The sequence below is a fragment of the Podarcis erhardii genome (genome assembly GCF_964252035.2).
Source record: "Podarcis erhardii genome assembly, chromosome: 13".
Lineage (NCBI taxonomy): Eukaryota > Metazoa > Chordata > Lepidosauria > Squamata > Lacertidae > Podarcis > Podarcis erhardii.
In genome coordinates, this window is record NC_138502.1 from 19,277 (window position 1) to 38,520 (window position 19,244).

At 46.9% G+C, this 19,244-nt stretch overlaps 2 protein-coding genes across 4 annotated transcripts in view; both read right to left on the bottom strand.

The window, feature by feature from the left end:
* Window positions 1-1,095: 1,095 nt before the first annotated feature.
* LOC309327426 (uncharacterized protein) lies at window positions 1,096-16,476 on the bottom strand. The gene is made up of 7 exons (XM_081836692.1): window positions 16,357-16,476; window positions 6,511-6,561; window positions 5,145-5,650; window positions 4,867-4,948; window positions 4,601-4,674; window positions 3,914-4,040; window positions 1,096-3,112 (listed from the first exon to the last, which is right to left on the bottom strand). The coding sequence occupies exons 1-7, from the start codon at window positions 16,451-16,453 to the stop codon at window positions 2,040-2,042; spliced, it is 2,010 nt and encodes a 669-aa protein (XP_081692818.1). The 5' UTR covers window positions 16,454-16,476; the 3' UTR covers window positions 1,096-2,039.
* Window positions 16,477-17,672: 1,196 nt separating this feature from the next.
* Window positions 17,673-19,244, bottom strand: part of LOC309326347 (NXPE family member 3-like) — a 33,581-nt gene continuing 32,009 nt past the window's right edge. For all 3 annotated transcript variants that reach the window (XM_081834963.1, XM_081834964.1, XM_081834965.1), the window contains one exon: window positions 17,673-19,020. In XM_081834963.1, coding sequence (XP_081691089.1) covers window positions 18,491-19,020 — 530 coding nt within the window. In that variant the 3' untranslated portion in view covers window positions 17,673-18,490. The remainder of the gene's footprint in view (window positions 19,021-19,244) is intronic.

Consider the following 19,244-nt stretch of genomic DNA (forward strand, 5'->3'; position numbering starts at 1 on the left):
CTGTCATACATTGCAGGGACCAGATGACCCTCAGGGTTCCCTCCAACTCTACAATTCTAATACATACATGCATGCATGCATGAAAGCATACTTTAAAGTACATGGGTCCCAATTAATGCAGGGCTTTTAACACTAGTATTAACTGGGACCCAAAATGCCTCTCATGTTTCATTGTACTGTATACTCAGGGAAAGATTTTCAATAGAAAGAGCTGCAGTTTCTTTGATAAGGTGCACAGATAAACCACACAAACTTAATTCTGCAAATACCTTTTCCTTTATGGGAAAAGTTAATATAGCTTCAAATGTCACATTTTCATGAACTGCCATGAAGATTCTCTTGAGAGCACTGAGCTTGAACCTCTTTCACTGCCTCTCCTTTCCTGGGACTTGGAGTTTCCCCTGCTTCAGATATGATACTTGATGTCCTAAGAATACATCTGCAACATCTACAACCTCAGCCAAATCCAGTCACACCAGTTGCCAGGAAAGCTCTGCAACTAGGATCCCATAAATATGAAAAAGAAGGAAAGATATTGGTTAAGGGATCTTTACCTGGTCAGTCTCTTTCTCAATTCTGGAGAGTCAGGAACTCTTGTCTTTAATTTCATGTCCAGAAACAAGAGCCAGATCAAAGAGAAAGGCTGATCCAGCATGCTTCATTGCTTAGGCCAACTCCCAAGTCTATTGATCCAAATGAGAGGTTGCAGAGAGCTGCTCTGCTTATGTCAGGGAACAGGCACACAAAGAAAGCAGTCCTTATTTCTTATATACTCTGGCTGGGCAAGAAGTCCCAGTTGCAAGCATTCCCCTCCCCCCAAAAAACAGGTTTCTAACACACCCACCTATGGGGGTGGGATTTATTTACTTCAGGTATGTCCTGGGGTAAAATCCCCAAATAAGCTCAGCAACTTTGGCCGGCACTCACGCATGTTCACTTCATCAAATCTGGCCCTCTTTGAAAAAAGTTTGGGCACCCTTGATTTACTTCTATTGGAATAAATATTTCTATTGAATAAAATACCACTTGATGGTAACTGGTAACAAAACATTTAACCAGTTTAACTAGGAAAAATAATATTATCAATAAAAAACATTTAAACAGCAATATTAAAATTAAAATCATAAATACATTAAAGCTAATAGCATAAGATTAGAGCACATCAACTTCTATGCATCTAGAAAGGATTGCCTGAACAAAGCATAGAGCCACAGTGCCTGTGTAACCTCAAGAGGCAGAGAGAGATTTCAACTCAGACGTGATGCTGCATTGAGAATAACTCCAACTTTCTCTGAGAGCTGGGCTCACCAGGAGTCTCTGGAGAATTCATGTTTTTCTGAAGATCCTTGGGAGCCCTGAGGAGGACTTGACAGCTTACACCTTAGTATACCAACAGGATATGTAACCAGAACCTCTTTTAACACTCACATGGAAATGATTTCTCCCCACGGTGAATACTTTGATTACTATGGAAGTTTGTGCTTGTATTAAAGCCCTTTCTACATTCCAAACACTGTGTCATAGAGGAGTGGTGGGAGGCATCAGCTGGGGAACCCCCAAGGGAAGATAGCTCAGACCCTGGGGACTGGCGGTGGGACGATAATGAGCAGCCAGAGAGAGAAGCGAAAGCAGACTTGGGGAAGGAGGTGTAAGAAGCTGAAGTGCTAACAGGGTTTAGTGAGCAGGAAGACTCTGTGGCAGAGAGCAGTCCAGAACCAGAGGCAGAAACTAAAGCAGGAGAGGAGCGAGACCAAGAGGAAGAGATGAGTCAGGCTGGTGGAAAAAACAGGGAGTCTCCCCCTCCTGCAGCAACAAGCTACTCTACCGCTGATCTTCTAGGACCAGAAAAGTAGTGATGAGGGAGGAGCAGAGACAGACAAGGCAAAGAAATCTCAGATTGTTTGGGAAGGAACCGGGGCAGGAGGAGACTTAAGGAACTGTGGGAAGGTGGGGACCTTAGGTCCTCACAACTGCTTCATTGGGTCAAGAACTAATGGAAAGAGTTGCTGTGCTCACTAGGTTTGGCCTCCTGAGCTGTTTTATTTCTTTGAATAGAGAGTTAACTTCACTGACACCGTGTGAGTTATTAATGACCTGCTCCTGACACCCACCCTCACACCCTGATATTTCTCTCCTGTATGATTTCTTTGATGGGAAGTGAGAGTGGAGCTGTGACTGAAGCTCTTTCCACATTCCACACACTTATATGGTTTCTCTCCTGTATGAATTCTTTGATGGGAAGTGAGACTTTCCTTCTGACTGAAGCTCTTTCCACACGTTTGGCATTTAAAAGGTTTCTCCCCACTGTGAATTCTCTGATGTCGACGAAAGTTTGTGCTTGTATTAAAGCTCTTCCCACATTCCAAACATTTATATTGTTCCTCACCTCTGTGAATTCTTTCATGTGAAGTGAGACTTTCCTTCCGACGGAAGCTCTTTCCACACTCTTGGCATTGAAAAGGTTTCTCCCCTGTATGAATTCTTTGATGGGCAGTGAGATGGGCTCTCTTACTGAAGCTCTTTTCACACTCTTGGCATTGAAAAGGTTTCTCCCCTGTATGAATTCTTTGATGGGCAGTGAGATGGGACCTCTGACTGAAGCTCTTTCCACATTCCAAGCACTGATTGGGTTTCTCTCCAGTGTGGATTCTCTGATGGCGATGAAAGTTTGTGCTTGTATAAAAGCTCTTCCCACATTCAAAGCACTGATGTGGTTTCTTCCCTGTATGAATTCTTTGATGGGAATTGAGGCTTTCCTTCTGGGTGAAGCGCTTTCCACATTCCACGCACTGATAAGGTTTCTCCCCTGTATGAATTCTTTGATGAGAAATGAGATGGGCGTTCCGACTGAAACTCTTTCCACATTCCACACACTGGTGTGGTTTCTCCCCCATATGAATTCTGTTATGGGAAGTGAGACTTTCCTTCTTACTGAAGCTCTTCCCACATTCCAAGCACTGATAAGGTTTCTTCCTTGTATGAATTCTTTGATAAGAAGTGAGATGGCTGCTCTGATTGAAGCTCTCTCCACACTCCAAATATTTATGTGGTTTCTCCACTGTGCGGATGTTGTCATGATCTCCCTTGTTCTTCTTTTCCAATTCATCACCACCTGTAACAAAGACAGAAATGGATTAGAGCCTAAGGAAGAAATGGAGCTCCAAATACAGTGGTACCTCAGGTTAAGTATTTAATTTGTTCCGGAGGTCCGTTCTTAACGTGAAACTGTTCTTAACCTGAAGCACCACTTTAGCTAATGGGGCTTTCCGCTGCTGCCGCGCCGCCGGAACATGATTTCTGTTATCATCCTGAAGCAAAGTTCTTAACCCAAGGTACTATTTCTGGGTTAGTGGAGTCTGTAACCTGAAGCGTGTGTAACCTGAAGCGTATGTAACCCAAGGTAGCACTGTACTGAATAATGCTCATTAACGCTTGTGATAGAGGGTGAAGTGAAGGGAGTTAGATGTGACACCTTCCTACAGGGTTCTCTGCCTTTGAGATTCAGAAAACCTGGCTCTTTTCTGAGGTGGATTTTATTTGGTCCAACCATGGAATCTGCTCCATCTTCTTTAACAGACGTCTCTTTGGTCAATCAAAAATGGACACAAGCAGAAGTGAAGACAAAAAACCTGACAGAAACCATTTCAACTTCCCTAACTATTGTGAAGCCTACATTTTAAAAGGCTTGGTCAGTTCGGGCAGCGCAGCCTACAGTTAAAAAGGCATAACTGGAGGAAGAATATTCACAGACAAAACAGTCAAAAGCCCTCCATTCAAGGTTTCCTGTGGGGATGTCAGAATCTCAGGTGCTGTAGGTCGCAACGTTGAGCTCTATCAAAACATGGGAGGTTTGTAACATAGAGATATGGATTGAATTTCAGAACAGATATTATGATCTAACAGGGAGCTTTACCAAGAGAGGCCATGATCCCATTATTCTCCTCCATGACTTCCTGATGCAGAGCTCTCTGGTCAGGGTCTAGCAACGCCCACTCCTCGTCTGTGAAATGAACAGCGACATCTTCAAAGTACAGTGAACCCTGAAAGAAAAAGAATGTCCTCCTCTCAGACAGCACAAAGACTAGTTGCTACACATTGTTCTGTTGTTTTAATTGGATTTTGTTGCTGCACAATTTAAGTGTGGATGCATCTTTTAATGTCTTAATGGAATTATTTTATTGTGTATATTGGGAGGGGACCCTACAGATGCCCTAAATCCAAGTTCAAGGGGAACAGTGGGCAGGGGAAGAGGTGAGAGACAGGGGGAAATGCCATGGAGCAACTGATGAGGCTGGCTAGGTGAATCCAGGCCACTGTTTTTTATGGTACGTTATTTTCTTAGAAGCCTATTTTAGCATTCACTGATAAACATGGAAAGAAGGCTGCAATGACTGATAGATATGCTAGTGACATTCAGGAGTTAGGACGAAATAGCTGTTTGTTTTTCTCAGCACATAAACATTCTCTAGTGGTATATTCAGCCTTTGTTAAGGGAAGCTTGGACAGAAGGCAAGAGGATAAGAGAGATTCATTCAGGGGCAGAACCACCCTGGCTGCCCCATCCCTCCTCCTCTTTCCCCACAAGGCTCCTTCCCCCTACCTGATCTGGTTCCACAGCCACTGCTTCCCTTCTGCCACCATGAAAAGATGATCTTGTCAGCATCCTTCTTTTACCTGTGAGAGACAAAGGGAAGTGGGGAGCCAGGAGGGCATGATGCTTCTCCCCGGCTGAGTGTGTTTTGATGTTTGTACGCATTTCATATTAGTTGGCCCCAAGTGCTTTCCCCAAAAGATTCAAAGAACCCACAGATAGTTTCAGAATCGATAGAATGTGATCAAACGGAGAATGAACTACTTCCTCCTTACCCAGCGGCCTCTCTCTGATGTCCAACAAAGTCCGCTCTGCTTCAGAGGAATCCAGGCCACTTTCTGCCAAGATAATCCTTCCCTAAAACAGCAAAAGGATTCAAAACAGAGAATGGGGAGAAGGATAAGAAAAGGAATCGCAGAGTTAAAATGTAAAGTTATCTGATATACTTCCTTGGATGGTTTCCAAAAAGGGGTGCATAGTTACTAGAGCATTTTGGGATACTCTCCCTCCTGTTCACAGCTCTTTGGGGTATCCAGAGGAAAGTTTCTCTCACCTGCTTCTCCGCCTGCTTTCTCTCCTCCGCCTGACTCAGGAGGAAACCTTCGGCCAGGGCCACTGCCTGGGAACTGCTCTCTGCTCTGCATTCCCTCACCCAGCTTTCTATCTCTGATGGAAGGACAGCCAGGAACTGCTCCAAGATCACCAGGTCCAGCATCTCAGCTTTCGTGTGCCTTTCTGGCTTCAGCCACTGACAACAGAGGTGGTAGAGTCGGCTGCAAACCTCACGGGGTCCTTTGGCCTCTTGGTAGCAGAACTGCCTGAACTGCTGCCTCTGCACCTCTGAGCGAAGGGTGTCCTCCTCACTCAGAATCTTCTGCATGGAGTTTTTCCAGAATCCCCCACTGCTCTGAGTTTCCATGGCATGGCCTCTTCCTGCTTCAGGGCCCGCTAAGTATTGCTCATCCGTCTGTGCTTTCAGGAAGCCTTCTGGAGAGCGAAAGGAATTCCATTTTTTTCCTGCCATGTTCTGTCTGTCCAAATTAGAGGTGCTGGCAAATGCTACAAAGCAAACACATTGTTCTGTTATCAGTCAAAACAAAACAAATTCCTTCCAGTAGCACCTTAAAGACCAACTAAGTCAGTTCTTGGTATGAGCTTTCGTGTGCATGCACACTTCTTCAGATACACTGAAACAGAAGTTTCCAGACCCTTCTATATAGTGAGAAGGTGGGGAGGGGTATTACTCAGAAGGGTGGTGGGAATGGGTGATTGGCAGATAGCTGTGATGAGCCTGTTGACGACTCTTAACGACTGCAATAGGTCTTACAGGAAAAAGCAAGGGGTGAAAAGGTGAAAAATGGCTTTGTCATGTATAATGAGATAAGAATCCAAGGTCTTTGTTCAGACCAGGTTTCTCCATGGTTTTGAGTTTGGTGATAAGTTGTAATTCAGCAGCTTCTCTTTCCAGTCTATTTCTGAAATTCCTTTGTAGTAAAACAGCTACTTTGAGATCTTGTATAGAATGTCCTGGGAGAGTGAAATGTTCTCCTACTGGTTTCTCTGTCTTGTGATTCCAGATGTCCGATTTATGTCCGTTTATTCTTTGGCGTAAGGTCTGGCCTGTATGAGTAATACCCCTCTGAGTAATACCCCTCCCCACCTTCTCACTATATAGAAGGGTCTGGAAACTTCTGTTTCAGTGTATCTGAAGAAGTGTGCATGCACACGAAAGCTCATACCAAGAACTGACTTAGTTGGTCTTTAAGGTGCTACTGGAAGGAATTTGTTTTGTTTTGACTATGGCAGACCAACACGGCTACTTATCTGTTTCTGTTATCAGTGCTATTTTTCTAGAAAAGAGGTGCTGGAACTCACTGTGAACACCTCCCTCCTTCTCTTAGAAGGACAATGGCACCCACCTGAGAGGTGCCAGAATGGAGTTCTAGTGAGTTCTGGCCACAAAAAAAGCCCTGTGTATTATAAAATGGACACAGTGTCAGGAGAAAATAGTGTTTCCCTGGATGAGTCTTGCAAGGAACCAGAGCTGGACAGCACCACAGCCCACACTCTCAGCTTTCTTTAAGAAAAAAAGGAAAGAGGGTGAAGTAAGCCTCTTGCCCTCCTAGAAGGCTGGTCCAAAATGCAGAAGCCCTATTATGGGCTGGGTTTCCTCTCTTTATTAATGGCAGTTCTATCTCACCACTTTTTTCTCCAAGGTGCTCAAAGTGGCATCCATGGATCTACCCCACCTCAATGAATCCCCACAACTAACCTTGAGAGCAGTTGCATTGGTTGTCAGTTCCTTTGTGGGTCCAATTTTTGTGTTCTGGGTGGGGTTGGGGGAGGTCCCACCATGAATGAGCTGAACACTCACCTTCATCCTTCCCTGTAGCCTTGGGACCCCCATCTCCCCCCCCATGCACCCTATAGCAGAAGAGAGAAGAGACTCACCAGATCCCAGAAAGTGCAGAGCAGAGAGACAACAGCTGCCCCCTCCGCAGCCCCCCCCCTTGCAGGAAGGGACGTGATAAGGCTTTGGCTCTGGAGGATCTGCCCCCGCCCTTATTTCCTGTCCTGTCTAGGAATCCAGTTCAGTTCCTTTTAACCCTTTCAAAGCCAAGCATATAAAGAATTGCTTCTCTCTCCCTCTGTGCTTTCTCTCTCTCTCTCTCTCTCTCTGGAACCCAGGAGGAGCCATATGTGTTGCGCACACCCAGAGATGTTTTATTTTGGGGGATCCTCTTGGCTGACGTGCTGTGCTGCTCCTTCCTTGGAAACAGAAACAGGCAGAGCAGCATGCAGGGGAAAAGGCTTTGCGAGAAGCAGGAAACTCCATCCTGGAATCATAGGACTGGAGGATTGGACAGGTCCTGAGGGTCATCTAGTCCAACCCCCTGCAATGCAGGAATCTCGGCTAAAGCATCCAGGATAGAGGGCCATCCAAACTCTGCTTAAGAACCTCCAAGGAAGGAGATCCCATCACCTTCTTCCCATCAAACAGCTTTCCTGGTGTTTACTTGCAATCTCTTTTCCTCTCACTTGAAGCCATTGCTTTGGGTCCTCCCCTCCCATCTTCCATGGGAGAGCCCTTGAGATATATGAAGGTGGCCATCATTACTCACATTCAACCAGATATCATCTGAGTGTTGAGTAGGATGACACTTTGTTCCGGCCTTTTCTGTGACTGAAGATGGGAGACGGCAGAATCATAGAAGCATAGAATTGTAGAGTTGGAAGGGACCACAAGGGTCATCTAGCCCAATGAGAAAATATAATTTCAGAGAACTGTATATTTGATGGTTTCATTTTCTTTTGAGTCTATGGCCTAGCTAAAATGAAGAGGCCTGGACCTGTTTTTTTTACAGCACAGAACTAGTTGCTTTTAGGTACCGTACACAGTGAATGTTTGTTCCAGATCACTGAAAAGAATAAACTGTTAGACTCTATGATGGCCATTGTGTGCATGAAACGAGAATCAGCTAGGCATGGCAGTTGTGATTAATATTGAATTGTTTTGTAGACAGATGAAAAGGATATTGAGAGACATTTAATGAATAGGAAAATTAGTCAAAGTCTAAACAGGGAAGGACACTGAGATGGGGGCTGGTTTGAACTAGGTGATTTTGATTGATTCGCGGTGGCGACACTAGGTTGCGACTATTCAGGTTGCTGTGATCCTTTGATTGTTAAATAGAAATCATTTGTAACATGGAAGTGTATTAAAGTGTGGATCTGAAGAAGTGTGCATGCACACGGAAGTTCACAACAATAACAAACTTAGTTGGTCTTTAAGGTGCTACTGGAAGGAATTTTTTTAATTAAAAACATTGCTTTGGATGTGGTTCTTTGCAGCCTTCTTTTTTTGAGGCTGTCCCTAGGCACATTTGTATTTCAATAAAAGCCTGTCTTTTCACCTGGAGCTTCCATCCTTTTCTGTTGGGTTTCTGGGTGGGATACCTCCAGTCTAGGAACCACTTTTAAATTTCTCCGTTTCATGTTAAAAGTGGGATTGACTGATACACCACAGAGTCTCAGGAACTGGATTGAAGTGGGGAGACTGTCACTGGCAGAGGTGCCTCAAAAATAACCAAAATTTAAAAATCTCCTCCTTTGCCTGTCCTGCACTCAACATTCAGCACTGGCGTCTTTGAGGCTTGTGTGGATGTATGAGTTTTAACCCCTATGCTATTTATTGCAGGCTTTAACTGAAAATTTCTTTCATTTTGTTTTACAAGTTATTTTTGAGGTGGTTTGCTGGTTTTATTGAAATAAGGTTTTGTTGTTGCTGGTTATATTGGTATTGCCAGATATGCTGGGTGGTTGCAACCAAAAAAATATACAGGGGAATTTTGTGTTGTCCTTATTTGTTTTGTTTGTATGAATGCCCAATGAGAGTGATGGTCTCTGAAAATCTTGTTGATCAGGTCAGGAAGGAAGGTGAGTCCAGTTGCCCAGCCAAGTGTTGTGAGGTGAGGTCAAAAGCAAGGGGGCTCAGTGGAATTCTGTGAGTCATTTTTATCAGTAAGGGTATGAGCCTATTGTGTTGGTGGAAATCTGCTTAGACTTGCTTTGAGACCTGGTTCCCTGGCATTGTCACCAGAGACACCACACAAAGGATGCCCTACACAATCCTTTCCTAAGTGTGATGGCTGCCCTGGTACCTTTTCCCCAGTTCCAAAGCAATGAACCTGCTTACTGAAGTTCGATAAACTGTGTTTGGTGTGACATTATCTAAGAGACTCTGTTCCTGGCATTGTGTTTCTGAACCTCGTTCACCCAGGACACCTCTAAAATAGTTCCACTGCAATGAAATAAATTTCAGGGAAGCATCCTTTGGTTTGAATGAGTTTCCCATTTATGAATCCATTGCTGTGGAACAATGCTTAAAGCAGCATCACAGACGAAAATTCACAGCAATGGATTCAGGGAAGAATCCTTGAGTACCAGTGGATTGAAGGATTGAAGTATGTGTCTGGAATGGTAGTGGTTGCTTAAATGGTTCCATCACTAAGTCTTAGAATCATAGAATCATAGAATCATAGAGTTGGAAGAGACCACAAGGGCCATCGAGTCCAACCCCCTGCCAAGCAGGAAACACCATCAGAGCACTCCTGACATATGGTTGTCAAGCCTCTGCTTAAAGACCTCCAAAGAAGGAGACTCCACCACACTCCTTGGCAGCAAATTCCACTGTCGAACAGCTCTTACTGTCAGGAAGTTCTTCCTAATGTTTAGGTGGAATCTTCTTTCTTGTAGTTTGGAACCATTGCTCCGTGTCCGCTTCTCTGGAGCAGCAGAAAACAACCTTTCTCCCTCCTCTATGTGACATCCTTTTATATATTTGAACATGGCTATCATATCACCCCTTAACCTCCTCTTCTCCAGGCTAAACATGCCCAGCTCCCTTAGCCGTTCTTCATAAGGCATTGTTTCCAGGCCTTTGACCATTTTGGTTGCCCTCCTCTGGACACGTTCCAGTTTGTCAGTGTCCTTCTTGAACTGTGGTGCCCAGAACTGGACACAGTACTCCAGGTGAGGTCTGACCAGAGCAGAATACAGTGGCACTATTACTTCCCTTGATCTAGATGCAATACTCCTATTGATGCAGCCCAGAATTGCATTGGCTTTTTTAGCTGCCGCGTCACACTGTTGGCTCATGTCAAGTTTGTGGTCAACCAAGACTCCTAGATCCTTTTCACATGTACTGCTCTCAAGCCAGGTGTCACCCATCTTGTATTTGTGCCTCTCATTTTTTTTGCCCAAGTGCAGTACTTTACATTTCTCCCTATTAAAATTCATCTTGTTTGTTTTGGCCCAGTTCTCTAATCTGTCAAGGTCGTTTTGAAGTGTGATCCTGTCCTCTGGGGTGTTAGCCACCCCTCCCAGTTTGGTGTCATCTGCAAATTTGATCAGGATGCCCTTGAGTCCATCATCCAAGTCGTTGATAAAGATGTTGAATAAGACGGGGCCCAAGACAGAACCCTGTGGCACCCCACTAGTCACTCTTCTCCAGGATGAAGAGGAACCATTGATGAGCACCCTTTGGGTTCGGTCAGTCAGCCAGTTACAAATCCACTGAGTGGTAGCATAGTCAAGACCGCATTTTACCAGCTTCTTTACAAGAATATCATGGGGCACCTTGTCAAATGCCTTGCTGAAATCAAGGTAGGCTGCATCCACTGCATTCCCTTCATCTACCAGGCTTGTAATTCTGTCAAAAAACGAGATCAGGTTAGTCTGACACGACTTATTTTTCAGAAATCCATGCTGACTATTGGTGATCACAGTATTCCTTTCTAGGTGCTCACAAACTGTTTGCTTAATGATCTGCTCCAGAATCTTCCCTGGTATTGATGTCAGACTGACTGGGCGGTAATTATTTGGGTCCTCTCTTTTCCCCTTTTTGAAAATAGGGACATTTGCCCTCCTCCAGTGTGCCGGGACTTCGCCTGTTCTCCAGGAATTCTCAAAGATGACTGCCAGTGGTTCTGAGATCACATCTGCCAGTTCTTTTAATACTCTTGGATGCAGTTCATCTGGCCCTGGAGACTTGAATACATCTAAACTAGCCAAGTATTCTTGTACTATCTCCTTAGTTATTCTGGGCTGTGTTTCCTCTGCTGAATCATTTGCTCCAAATTCTTCAGGTCGGGCATTGTTTTCTTTATCGGAGAAGACTGAGGCAAAGAAGGCATTGAGGAGTTCAGCCCTTTCTGTGTCCCCTGTTTGCATTTCACCATCTTCTCCTCTGAGTGACCCCACTGTTTCTTTGTTCTTCCTTTTGCTACGAACATACCCATAAAAGCCTTTTTTGTTGCTTTTAACCTCTCTAGCAAGCCTGAGTTCATTCTGTGCTTTAGCTTTTCTGACTTTGTGTCTACACGTGCTGGCTATTTGTTTGAATTCCTCTTTGGTGGTTTCCCCCCTTTTCCATTTTTTGTACACATCCTTTTTTAATCTTAACTCAGTTAAGAGTTCTTTAGATAGCCACCCTGGCTTCTTTAGGCTCCTTCCATGTTTCCGTCTCATTGGTATTGCCTGAAGTTGTGCTTTTACTATCTCCCTCTTAACAAACTCCCAGCCATCATGAACTCCCTTTCCTTTTAGTATTACTGTCCATGGGATCTCACCCAGCACTTCCCTAAGTTTTATGAAGTCGGCTTTCTTAAAGTCAAGAAATTGAGTCCTAGTATGCTTGGCTGCTCCTTTCCGCTGTATAGTAAACTTCAGAAGAGCATGATCACTCACGCCTAATGATCCTTCCACTTCTACCCCACTAACCAGGTCATCCACATTGGTTAGGACCAGATCTAAAATGGCTGTTCCTCTTGTTGCTTCTCCCACTTTCTGGACAACGAAGTTGTCTGCAAGGCCAGTGAGGAATCTGTTTGACCTTATGCTCTTGGCTGAGTTTGACATCCAGCAAATATCCGGGTAATTGAAGTCCCCCATTACTACTATCTCCCTTCCTTTTGCATGCTTGGCCATCTGTTCCAGGAAGGCATCATCTATGTCCTCCGTTTGGCTTGGGGATCTATAGTAAACTCCCACAATGAGGTCCCTGTTATTCATCTCTCCCTTAATTTTGACCCAAATGCTCTCACTTTGGCTTTGAGGTTCTAAATCTTGGATCTCTTCACAGGTATACACATCCCTGACATATAACGCCACTCCTCCTCCTTTCTTGTCTGGTCTGTTTCTCTGAAATAGATTGTAACCCTCCATTATTACATTCCAGTCGTGGGACTTATCCCACCAGGTTTCAGTGATGCCTATTATGTCATATTTAGTTTGCTGTACCAAGAGCTCAAGCTCATCTTGTTTATTACCCATGCTTTGCGCATTAGTGTACAGACATTGAAGTCCATTAATCATTCCCCCGTGTCTCTTATTTAAGGATTTTTTTCCTCCCACCACTAGGTCTGCGTGCTGTTTGCTCCATTTGGTCTATGACATTTGGATGATCATGTTCATCAATTGATAGACTCCTACCTTCAGGAGCACTGTCTCCCTCCCCCACATTAGTCAGTTTAAAGCCCTCCTGATGAGGTTTCTGAGATTTTTGGCAAAAACATTCCTCCCAACCGTTGTGAGGTGCAGCCCATCGCTTGCCAGAAGTCCATCTTCAAGAAACTGCAGTCTGTGATCTAAGAATCCAAACTGTTCCTGTTTACACCATTTGCGAAGCCAGCTGTTCACTTCCACTATTTTCCCCTCTCTCCCTGGGCCACGTCGTTCAACTGGGAGGACAGATGAGATGACAATTTGTGCATTTAATTGGTTCAATCTCCTGCCCAGAGCCTTATAGTCTCTTTTGATCTTCTGGAGGCTATTGCTTGCAGTGTCATTGGTTCCCACATGAACCAAGAGGAAGGGGTATTTGTCAGTGGGTTTTATGATTCCTTGCAGTCGTTCAGTTACATCTTGGATCTTAACCCCGGGGAGACAGCACACTTCCTGAGACATTTTGTCAGGCCCACAGATCACTGCTTCTGTTCCCCTCAGTAGGGAATCCCCTATCACCACTACACGCCTCCTCTTAGGTCTGGTCGGGGTTCTTCCGTGAGCTGTCTGTTCCAAGGTCGCCTGCACATTCCCTGAGGACTGACTTTGCTGCTCGTCTTCATATACCTGATCGACTGTAACGAGGGAGAGATCCTCAAATGGAGTCTGCTCTTCGTCTTCCATACTAGGGGAGAGGACCTCAAAGCGATTGTGTATTTCTAAACAATCAGAGCGAACCCTGGGCCTCCTACTTCTTTGAGTCACGTTTCTCCATATATCTGGCTCCTGTGTTGGTGAACTAGCCTCCTTCTCAGGGGAGTCCCCTGTCTCCTCCTTGGTGGAGACGGTGTGCTCTGTTGCTTTCAAGAAGAGCTCCAGCTTTTATCCTATATCTACACTCTATTCCCAGCTTCTTAATTTTCCTCTCAACCTCTTCCTTTTTTTCTCCTAGTGTTTCTCCCTCTAACGTCCAAAGCCTGCCCAAGCCTGCCCTGGATTTTATTTACCATAAATTAACTAATTACAGATCAGAAATCTGACTTTTCCAAGGAAGCACCTTCTTTCACGGAACTGTCTGATATTATTGAATATTGTGGGTCCCCAGTTTGAAAAGTAATAAATGGGTGGCTAAAGGCAAAATTCTTTTAATTCACTTATAAATGCAGGAAACCTCCCCCAGTGTGTCACAGTGTGGTTTTTTTGCCCTGGGGAGCAGGCAGAAACCAGAAAGCCCCTGAAATGCAGGAATCTTGTGCACTCAGACCTCCAACTCTGATATTAAGCCTCTTAATAGATAAGGTTCTATCCCTCAGGTACATCTATCCCAGTAAATATTCCTATTGATTTTTAATTGCATTTTAGTTCCTTCTCTTATTCTTTGTACTTTATTGTATTACAGTTTGAATTGTGTAGCATATGGTAAAATACAATGTGTAAGATATAAAACAAGCAATAAAAATGCAAGGAAAGATCACACAGCATCTAACAAAGAACATGGCAAAGGCTGCAATAAGCTGAACAAAAGTGGTATGCTAAATCCCTCAGCCATTTTCAAACAGCCCATGAGGAGAGGAGCTTGGGAACCTTTCCTGCCATAAGCTTCTTTGAGGACTTTGGATGGGAAGTAGCAGGCAAATCTTTTCCATGTATCCTTGCATCTCTGTCCAGCTGTTGCAGCTCAGGATCTTTGTGAATAAAACAGGCATCTCCTTCTGTCCTAGTTTGGGAGCGTTACTGGCCTTGAAAGGGGTCAAAGCAGACACCAGCAGGCAGGGGTGTAGCCTGGGGGTGCCAGAGGGGCCATGGTCCCAGGCACAGTTTTTTGAGGGGCCATGAAGCAGGAGCCCCCTCCATGCAGGCGCCATGCTGGGGGTGCCTACACGGGACCCCTTGCTCCATGCCCACCAAGTGCTGTGTTTGCTGGGGAGGGGGGGCAGCACAGGGCGGCCCTGCTTGGTTCCAGGGCAAACGGTCACTCTGGCAATGAGGGCAAGGGTGCCACCACAGGCTCCTCCACCCTCTGTGCCCCTGATGCGCTCACACCCCCTCCCCTGGCACACGCACCCCCGGGTGCCAGGAACGCACGCTCTGCTGCTGCCAGCAAGTGTGAGCGGAAGTTTGAGATCAAGTTGCTGTCCTGGCTGAAGCGGAGCAGGTCTGGGCGTGATCAGGGCTGGCTGGGTGATTGTCTGGGAGCCAAGGTCCCTTCCAGACCAGAGCACAAGAAGAGCCCTGCTGCTCAGACCAGAGATTTGTCCGCAAACCAGTCAGTTTGAATGCTCAATATGCAGTTCATTGAGTTGTTCTACCTCCCTAGTTAGGGGCAGCAATGCTTCTGAACATCAGTTGCTGGAAGCCACCAGAGGGAGAGTGGCTTTTGTTCTCCCATCCTGCTTGTAGGTTTCCCTCTGGGGGCACCTGGTTGGCCGCCGTGAGAACAGAAGGCTGGACTAGATGGGCCACTGGCTTGATTCAGTAGCCAGGCTCTCCTTAGGTTCTTAAATAAATATGAGGAGGAGGAGGAGGATGTTTCATTTCCTGATATGAAGTCTTTGTTTTGAAAAGCCCTTTATGTATTGACAAAGCAGTTAAATTATTCTGAAAGATATGGTCCCTCTTGGGGAAAGAGACGGAAAGGATTAAAACTTCTCACACAGTGTGAATAGTTACAGATTGGTAGCCGTGCTGGTCTGCCGTAGTTGAAACAAAATAAAAAATTCCTTCCAATAGCACCCTAGAGACCAACTAAGTTTGAAAGGAATTTTTTAATTTTGTTTCGACAAGGGCTCATCCACACTTGGCTTAAGCCGTGATTTCAAGTCACAGTCCAAGATGTTCTTCTTCGGTCTCACCACTATCCCAGGGAAAACCCAGTTTACTGTTGAATTGAAGCAAACGTCAAAACATATTCTTTTACCTCCTCATAGGGCTTCATTTTCCATTTATTTCCTTCCTCTTGTATTAATTTTTCATACATAACCCAATTTTTGCTCATATTTATCTTTTTCAAGTGTTAACTTGAAAACTTTCAGGATGTTTATATTTTGATGCAGATGTTTAGATGCAGGCCCTCCACTAATCCTCAGATGATGAAAATAGGGGCATTTCTTTCTCCCAACTGACCCTCCTCGATGCCAATTTTTTGTTCCTCCCCCTGTAGAGCATTTCCTATCAGAAGAAGGGTGAGTGCCACCAGCACCACACCAACAGGACCCAGCACAGACACCCTCCACCATCCTGAGAAAACCCCTTAATTCTGATTTGATTTGATTGGTAAATTTACAAGAAGACAAACACTCAGCAATAACAAAATTTTAGAAAGGGGCAAGATTAGACACGGATGCACAAAGCTTTTTTTTTTTTAAGTCAAGATTCCTTGTACTCCGCTCTTTCTCCCTTTAGTCCCACCCAGGGTGGCCCTTCCCTCTCCCTGCTGCTCAGAGCCAGTATGCCATGCAGGACTGGGCAGCGGCAGCCTCTCCTCCTCCCCTGCTCTCCAGCAACTGAGAGGAGCTGCCCAAGCTGCCAGGGGAAATAGGGATGTTCTGGGCAGTGGCGAAGCTGCATGGTCCGGCACCTGGGGCGGATAACAGGCGGTGGCATGGCTGGCACGTGTCCCGAGGGGCGTGGTGCGTTGCCCGTGGGGGCACGGCACACATCCCGGGGGCGTAGCACATGGCGCAGTGTGTGTGTGTGTGTGTGTCCGGGGGTGGCCGCGATGGTACCCCCCTCCCCGATGGTGCTGGGGGCTCTGCGCTCACCCCGCTCCTCTGCCAGTGGTTCTGGGATCACATCAGAAACCAGGATGGCTTCAGGACACTTGAATGGTGTGTAGATGTTAAATATTTTCTGGAACATATGCAGATGCCTTTCTTCATGGACTCATTGACCCCTGGGTGACATTGAAGGGCTTGATGTAACCACAACAGAATATTATTATTGTCAGGGGCTCAGGAGCTGAGGCACAGGGAAGATGGGAGATGGAGAGCGAGGGGGAGGAATCCGAAGGGAGCGTAGGAGGGGACAGTGGTCCGAGGGATTCCATGAGCCTCTCCAGCGAATCGGAAGATTCACAGAAGGGAGCGCCAGTGGCCAGGGGCAGGGGGGCCCCAAGGGGAACGCCCCAGGAGCAAGGGGGCAGCAGGGACTCCCAGAGCAGTAGTTGGAAATCAGGACCAGCTTCCCCACCAGAGCAGAGTGGGGGGGAAGAGTCCCAGGCGTCGGGGCCAGTGCTTTCCCCACCAGGGAGAAGAGACGAGGCAGAGTCTACCACGCCTCCCTCGGAGAGTCGGACAACGGAAGGGAGGTCAGATCCGGCCAGTGTCACGGAAGAGGGAAGCAGTGATAGAAGTAGTGTAACGGTTAGGAGAAAGGTCACTGGTTTGGCGCGAGAAGCAAGTTCAAATGTACAGGAGCGCGGGACAGCAGAGAGTGAGGATTGGGAACCGGGTCCTAAAGCACGCCGGAGGCAGGGGGAGGAGCTAAGCGACTCAGCGTCGGAAGAGTCCAGAAAGGGCAATGCCCCAGAGGGCAGGAGGACCCAGAGGAGAAGAGAGCAGCACAGGAGGTGGAGCAGGGCTAGGATCTTAAACTGGTGTGGAAGGGGCGGAGACTCAGACGGGACTTCGCCGATCTAGAGTCTAGACGTAGGGCTGCACGCTCTGGCTTTGAAATGGAAATTAAACTTCAATAAAGACTTTTGTACATAACATCAGCCTGGCGTTGGTCCTCGGTGAGCTGGGACCTAGAGGCAGCTCTGACAATTATTATTATTATTATTATTATTATTATTATTATTATTATTATTATTTTATTATTACCCCTCCAATCTGGCTCGGTTTTCCCAGACACTCTGAGTGGCTTACAGCACATTCCTCAGGGCAGGCGCCATTACCGAGAAGGCCCTCAGAGCTGGACCTCAGTGTCTGGGCAGAAGGATGGGGGTCGAGATGCTCCTTCAAGTATACTGCGCTGAGGCTGTTTAGGGCTTTAAAAGTCAGCGCCAACACTTTTAATTGTGCTCAGAAACATACTGGGAACCAATGTAGCTCTTGGGACATACTGGGAACTCAATGATGTCTCCAACATCCATTAAGTATTTCCAGGCAACTTGATTGACAGACTTGAAATACGTTGGAGAAATATGGACTCTGAGCATGATCTGATTTCCATGTGCAGCCAATTTTGTGATGTACCAGTGATGTGTGTTGGGGTGTTCTTTCTGTGACAGGGCAGTCACTCTCTGAGGGTTTAAAAATTGTAACATGCTTTTGTTCAGGGCTCCCTCACCTCCTTGCAAGGGGGGCAGACGGGGATGAGTCTATTGCAGGGCTTGGCAAGGTTTACCTCGCCTGGGCCGGTTCACTCCAGCAGAGATCCCTCCGTGGGCTGGATTGCGTGTGCATGTGCCTGTGATTTCCGGCGTCTGCATCTGCGCAGACACAATTTCCAGCATCTGTGTCTGCACAGATGCAATTTCCAGCATTGGGAAAGCGAGTCCCCGTACTGCGCTACACCAGTTTACTGCAGCGTGTGGGGACTTGCCCAGCGGGCGGCTCGGTTCGGGGGGGCTCATGGGACGGTTAAACGACCCCTGTGGGCCACATGTGGCCCACGGGCCTTAGGTTGCCGACCCCTGGTCTCTTGCAACAGACCAATACAGATCAGCAGCTTGCCTTGCTTCCTTCCATTTGTATCTCTGACCACAGCAGACCTCCAGGGACCCAAAGTCCCCCCATTTTCCCCATAACATTTGTGGCTGGGGGGAAAGGGACCCCCACTTTTCTGGAGGCCCCTTTCCCCACTGTAGGGGATCTTCAACCCGCTGTGCAGAGTGTGGCAAGGCATCTGGTGACCCCCGCCTGGGGCTCCTTCCCTCTTCCTCCTGGCTCAGTCTCACGGGCAGACGTAGGAGAGGAAGGAAGCAACTTCATTCCTCACCACGACTTTGCCAGGGTGGATGTTGTCGGGCAGGTAGTGGCAGGAGGTCATGGCCCAGGCATCCACAATGGCCACACGCAGGCCGGTGAACATGGCACGCAGCAGGTGGTCCAGCTGCAGGGAGAGCCAGTCGCTGCCGTAGACAGACTTGTAGCCGGTGTTGGCCGTCTTGATGACCACGGTGGTGAGGGGGCTGCGGGCCAAGAGCTGGGCCACAGCTTGCCGCACCCGGCGCAGCCGCCGGACGTAGACCTCCAGGGGGAAGGTGGTGAAGTGCGCCCAGAGTGTGAAGGCCACCACGGTGTCAGGGCCACCGCCCAGCGCATCCAGCTCGTTGGCCAGGTAGTGCAAGTCAGCCATCATGGTCTTGCCAGTGCGCAGAGGGAGACCGTGGGCACGCCAGCTCAGCACCAGGCCCCGGGTGGCTTCCACAGCCAGGAGAGGCCCCGACTGGTAAGTGACGTGGAGGTTGATCTGCTGGAGTGCTGGCAAGAGGGGCAGGGAGAGAGGGGGGACAGAGAGAGATTCAGACCCCAAACATCCCTGGGTTCTCCTGCTCTGGGTCCTGCCCACCCTCACAGGGACAGGGGGTGTAGCGGCTAGAGTAGTGGTTAGGATCACAGAGTAGGAAGGGATCCCCAAGGGTCATCTACTCCAACCTTCTGCAACTCAGGAGTAAAGTTCTGAAGCTTTATTCTCTGGGCTGCAC

What these genes read in the sequence shown, in the direction of transcription:
- LOC309327426 (XM_081836692.1), bottom strand. Translation starts at nt 16,453, where the DNA reads ATGTTCCAGAAAATATTTAACATCTACACACCATTCAAGTGTCCTGAA. An exon ending in TCCATTCTGGCACCTCTCAG is followed by an intron (nt 5,651 to 6,510) that starts GTGGGTGCCATT and finishes TTTGCTTTGTAG; the next exon opens with CATTTGCCAGCACCTCTAAT. An exon ending in TGGGATCATGGCCTCTCTTG is followed by an intron (nt 3,113 to 3,913) that starts GTAAAGCTCCCT and finishes TCTTTGTTACAG; the next exon opens with GTGGTGATGAATTGGAAAAG.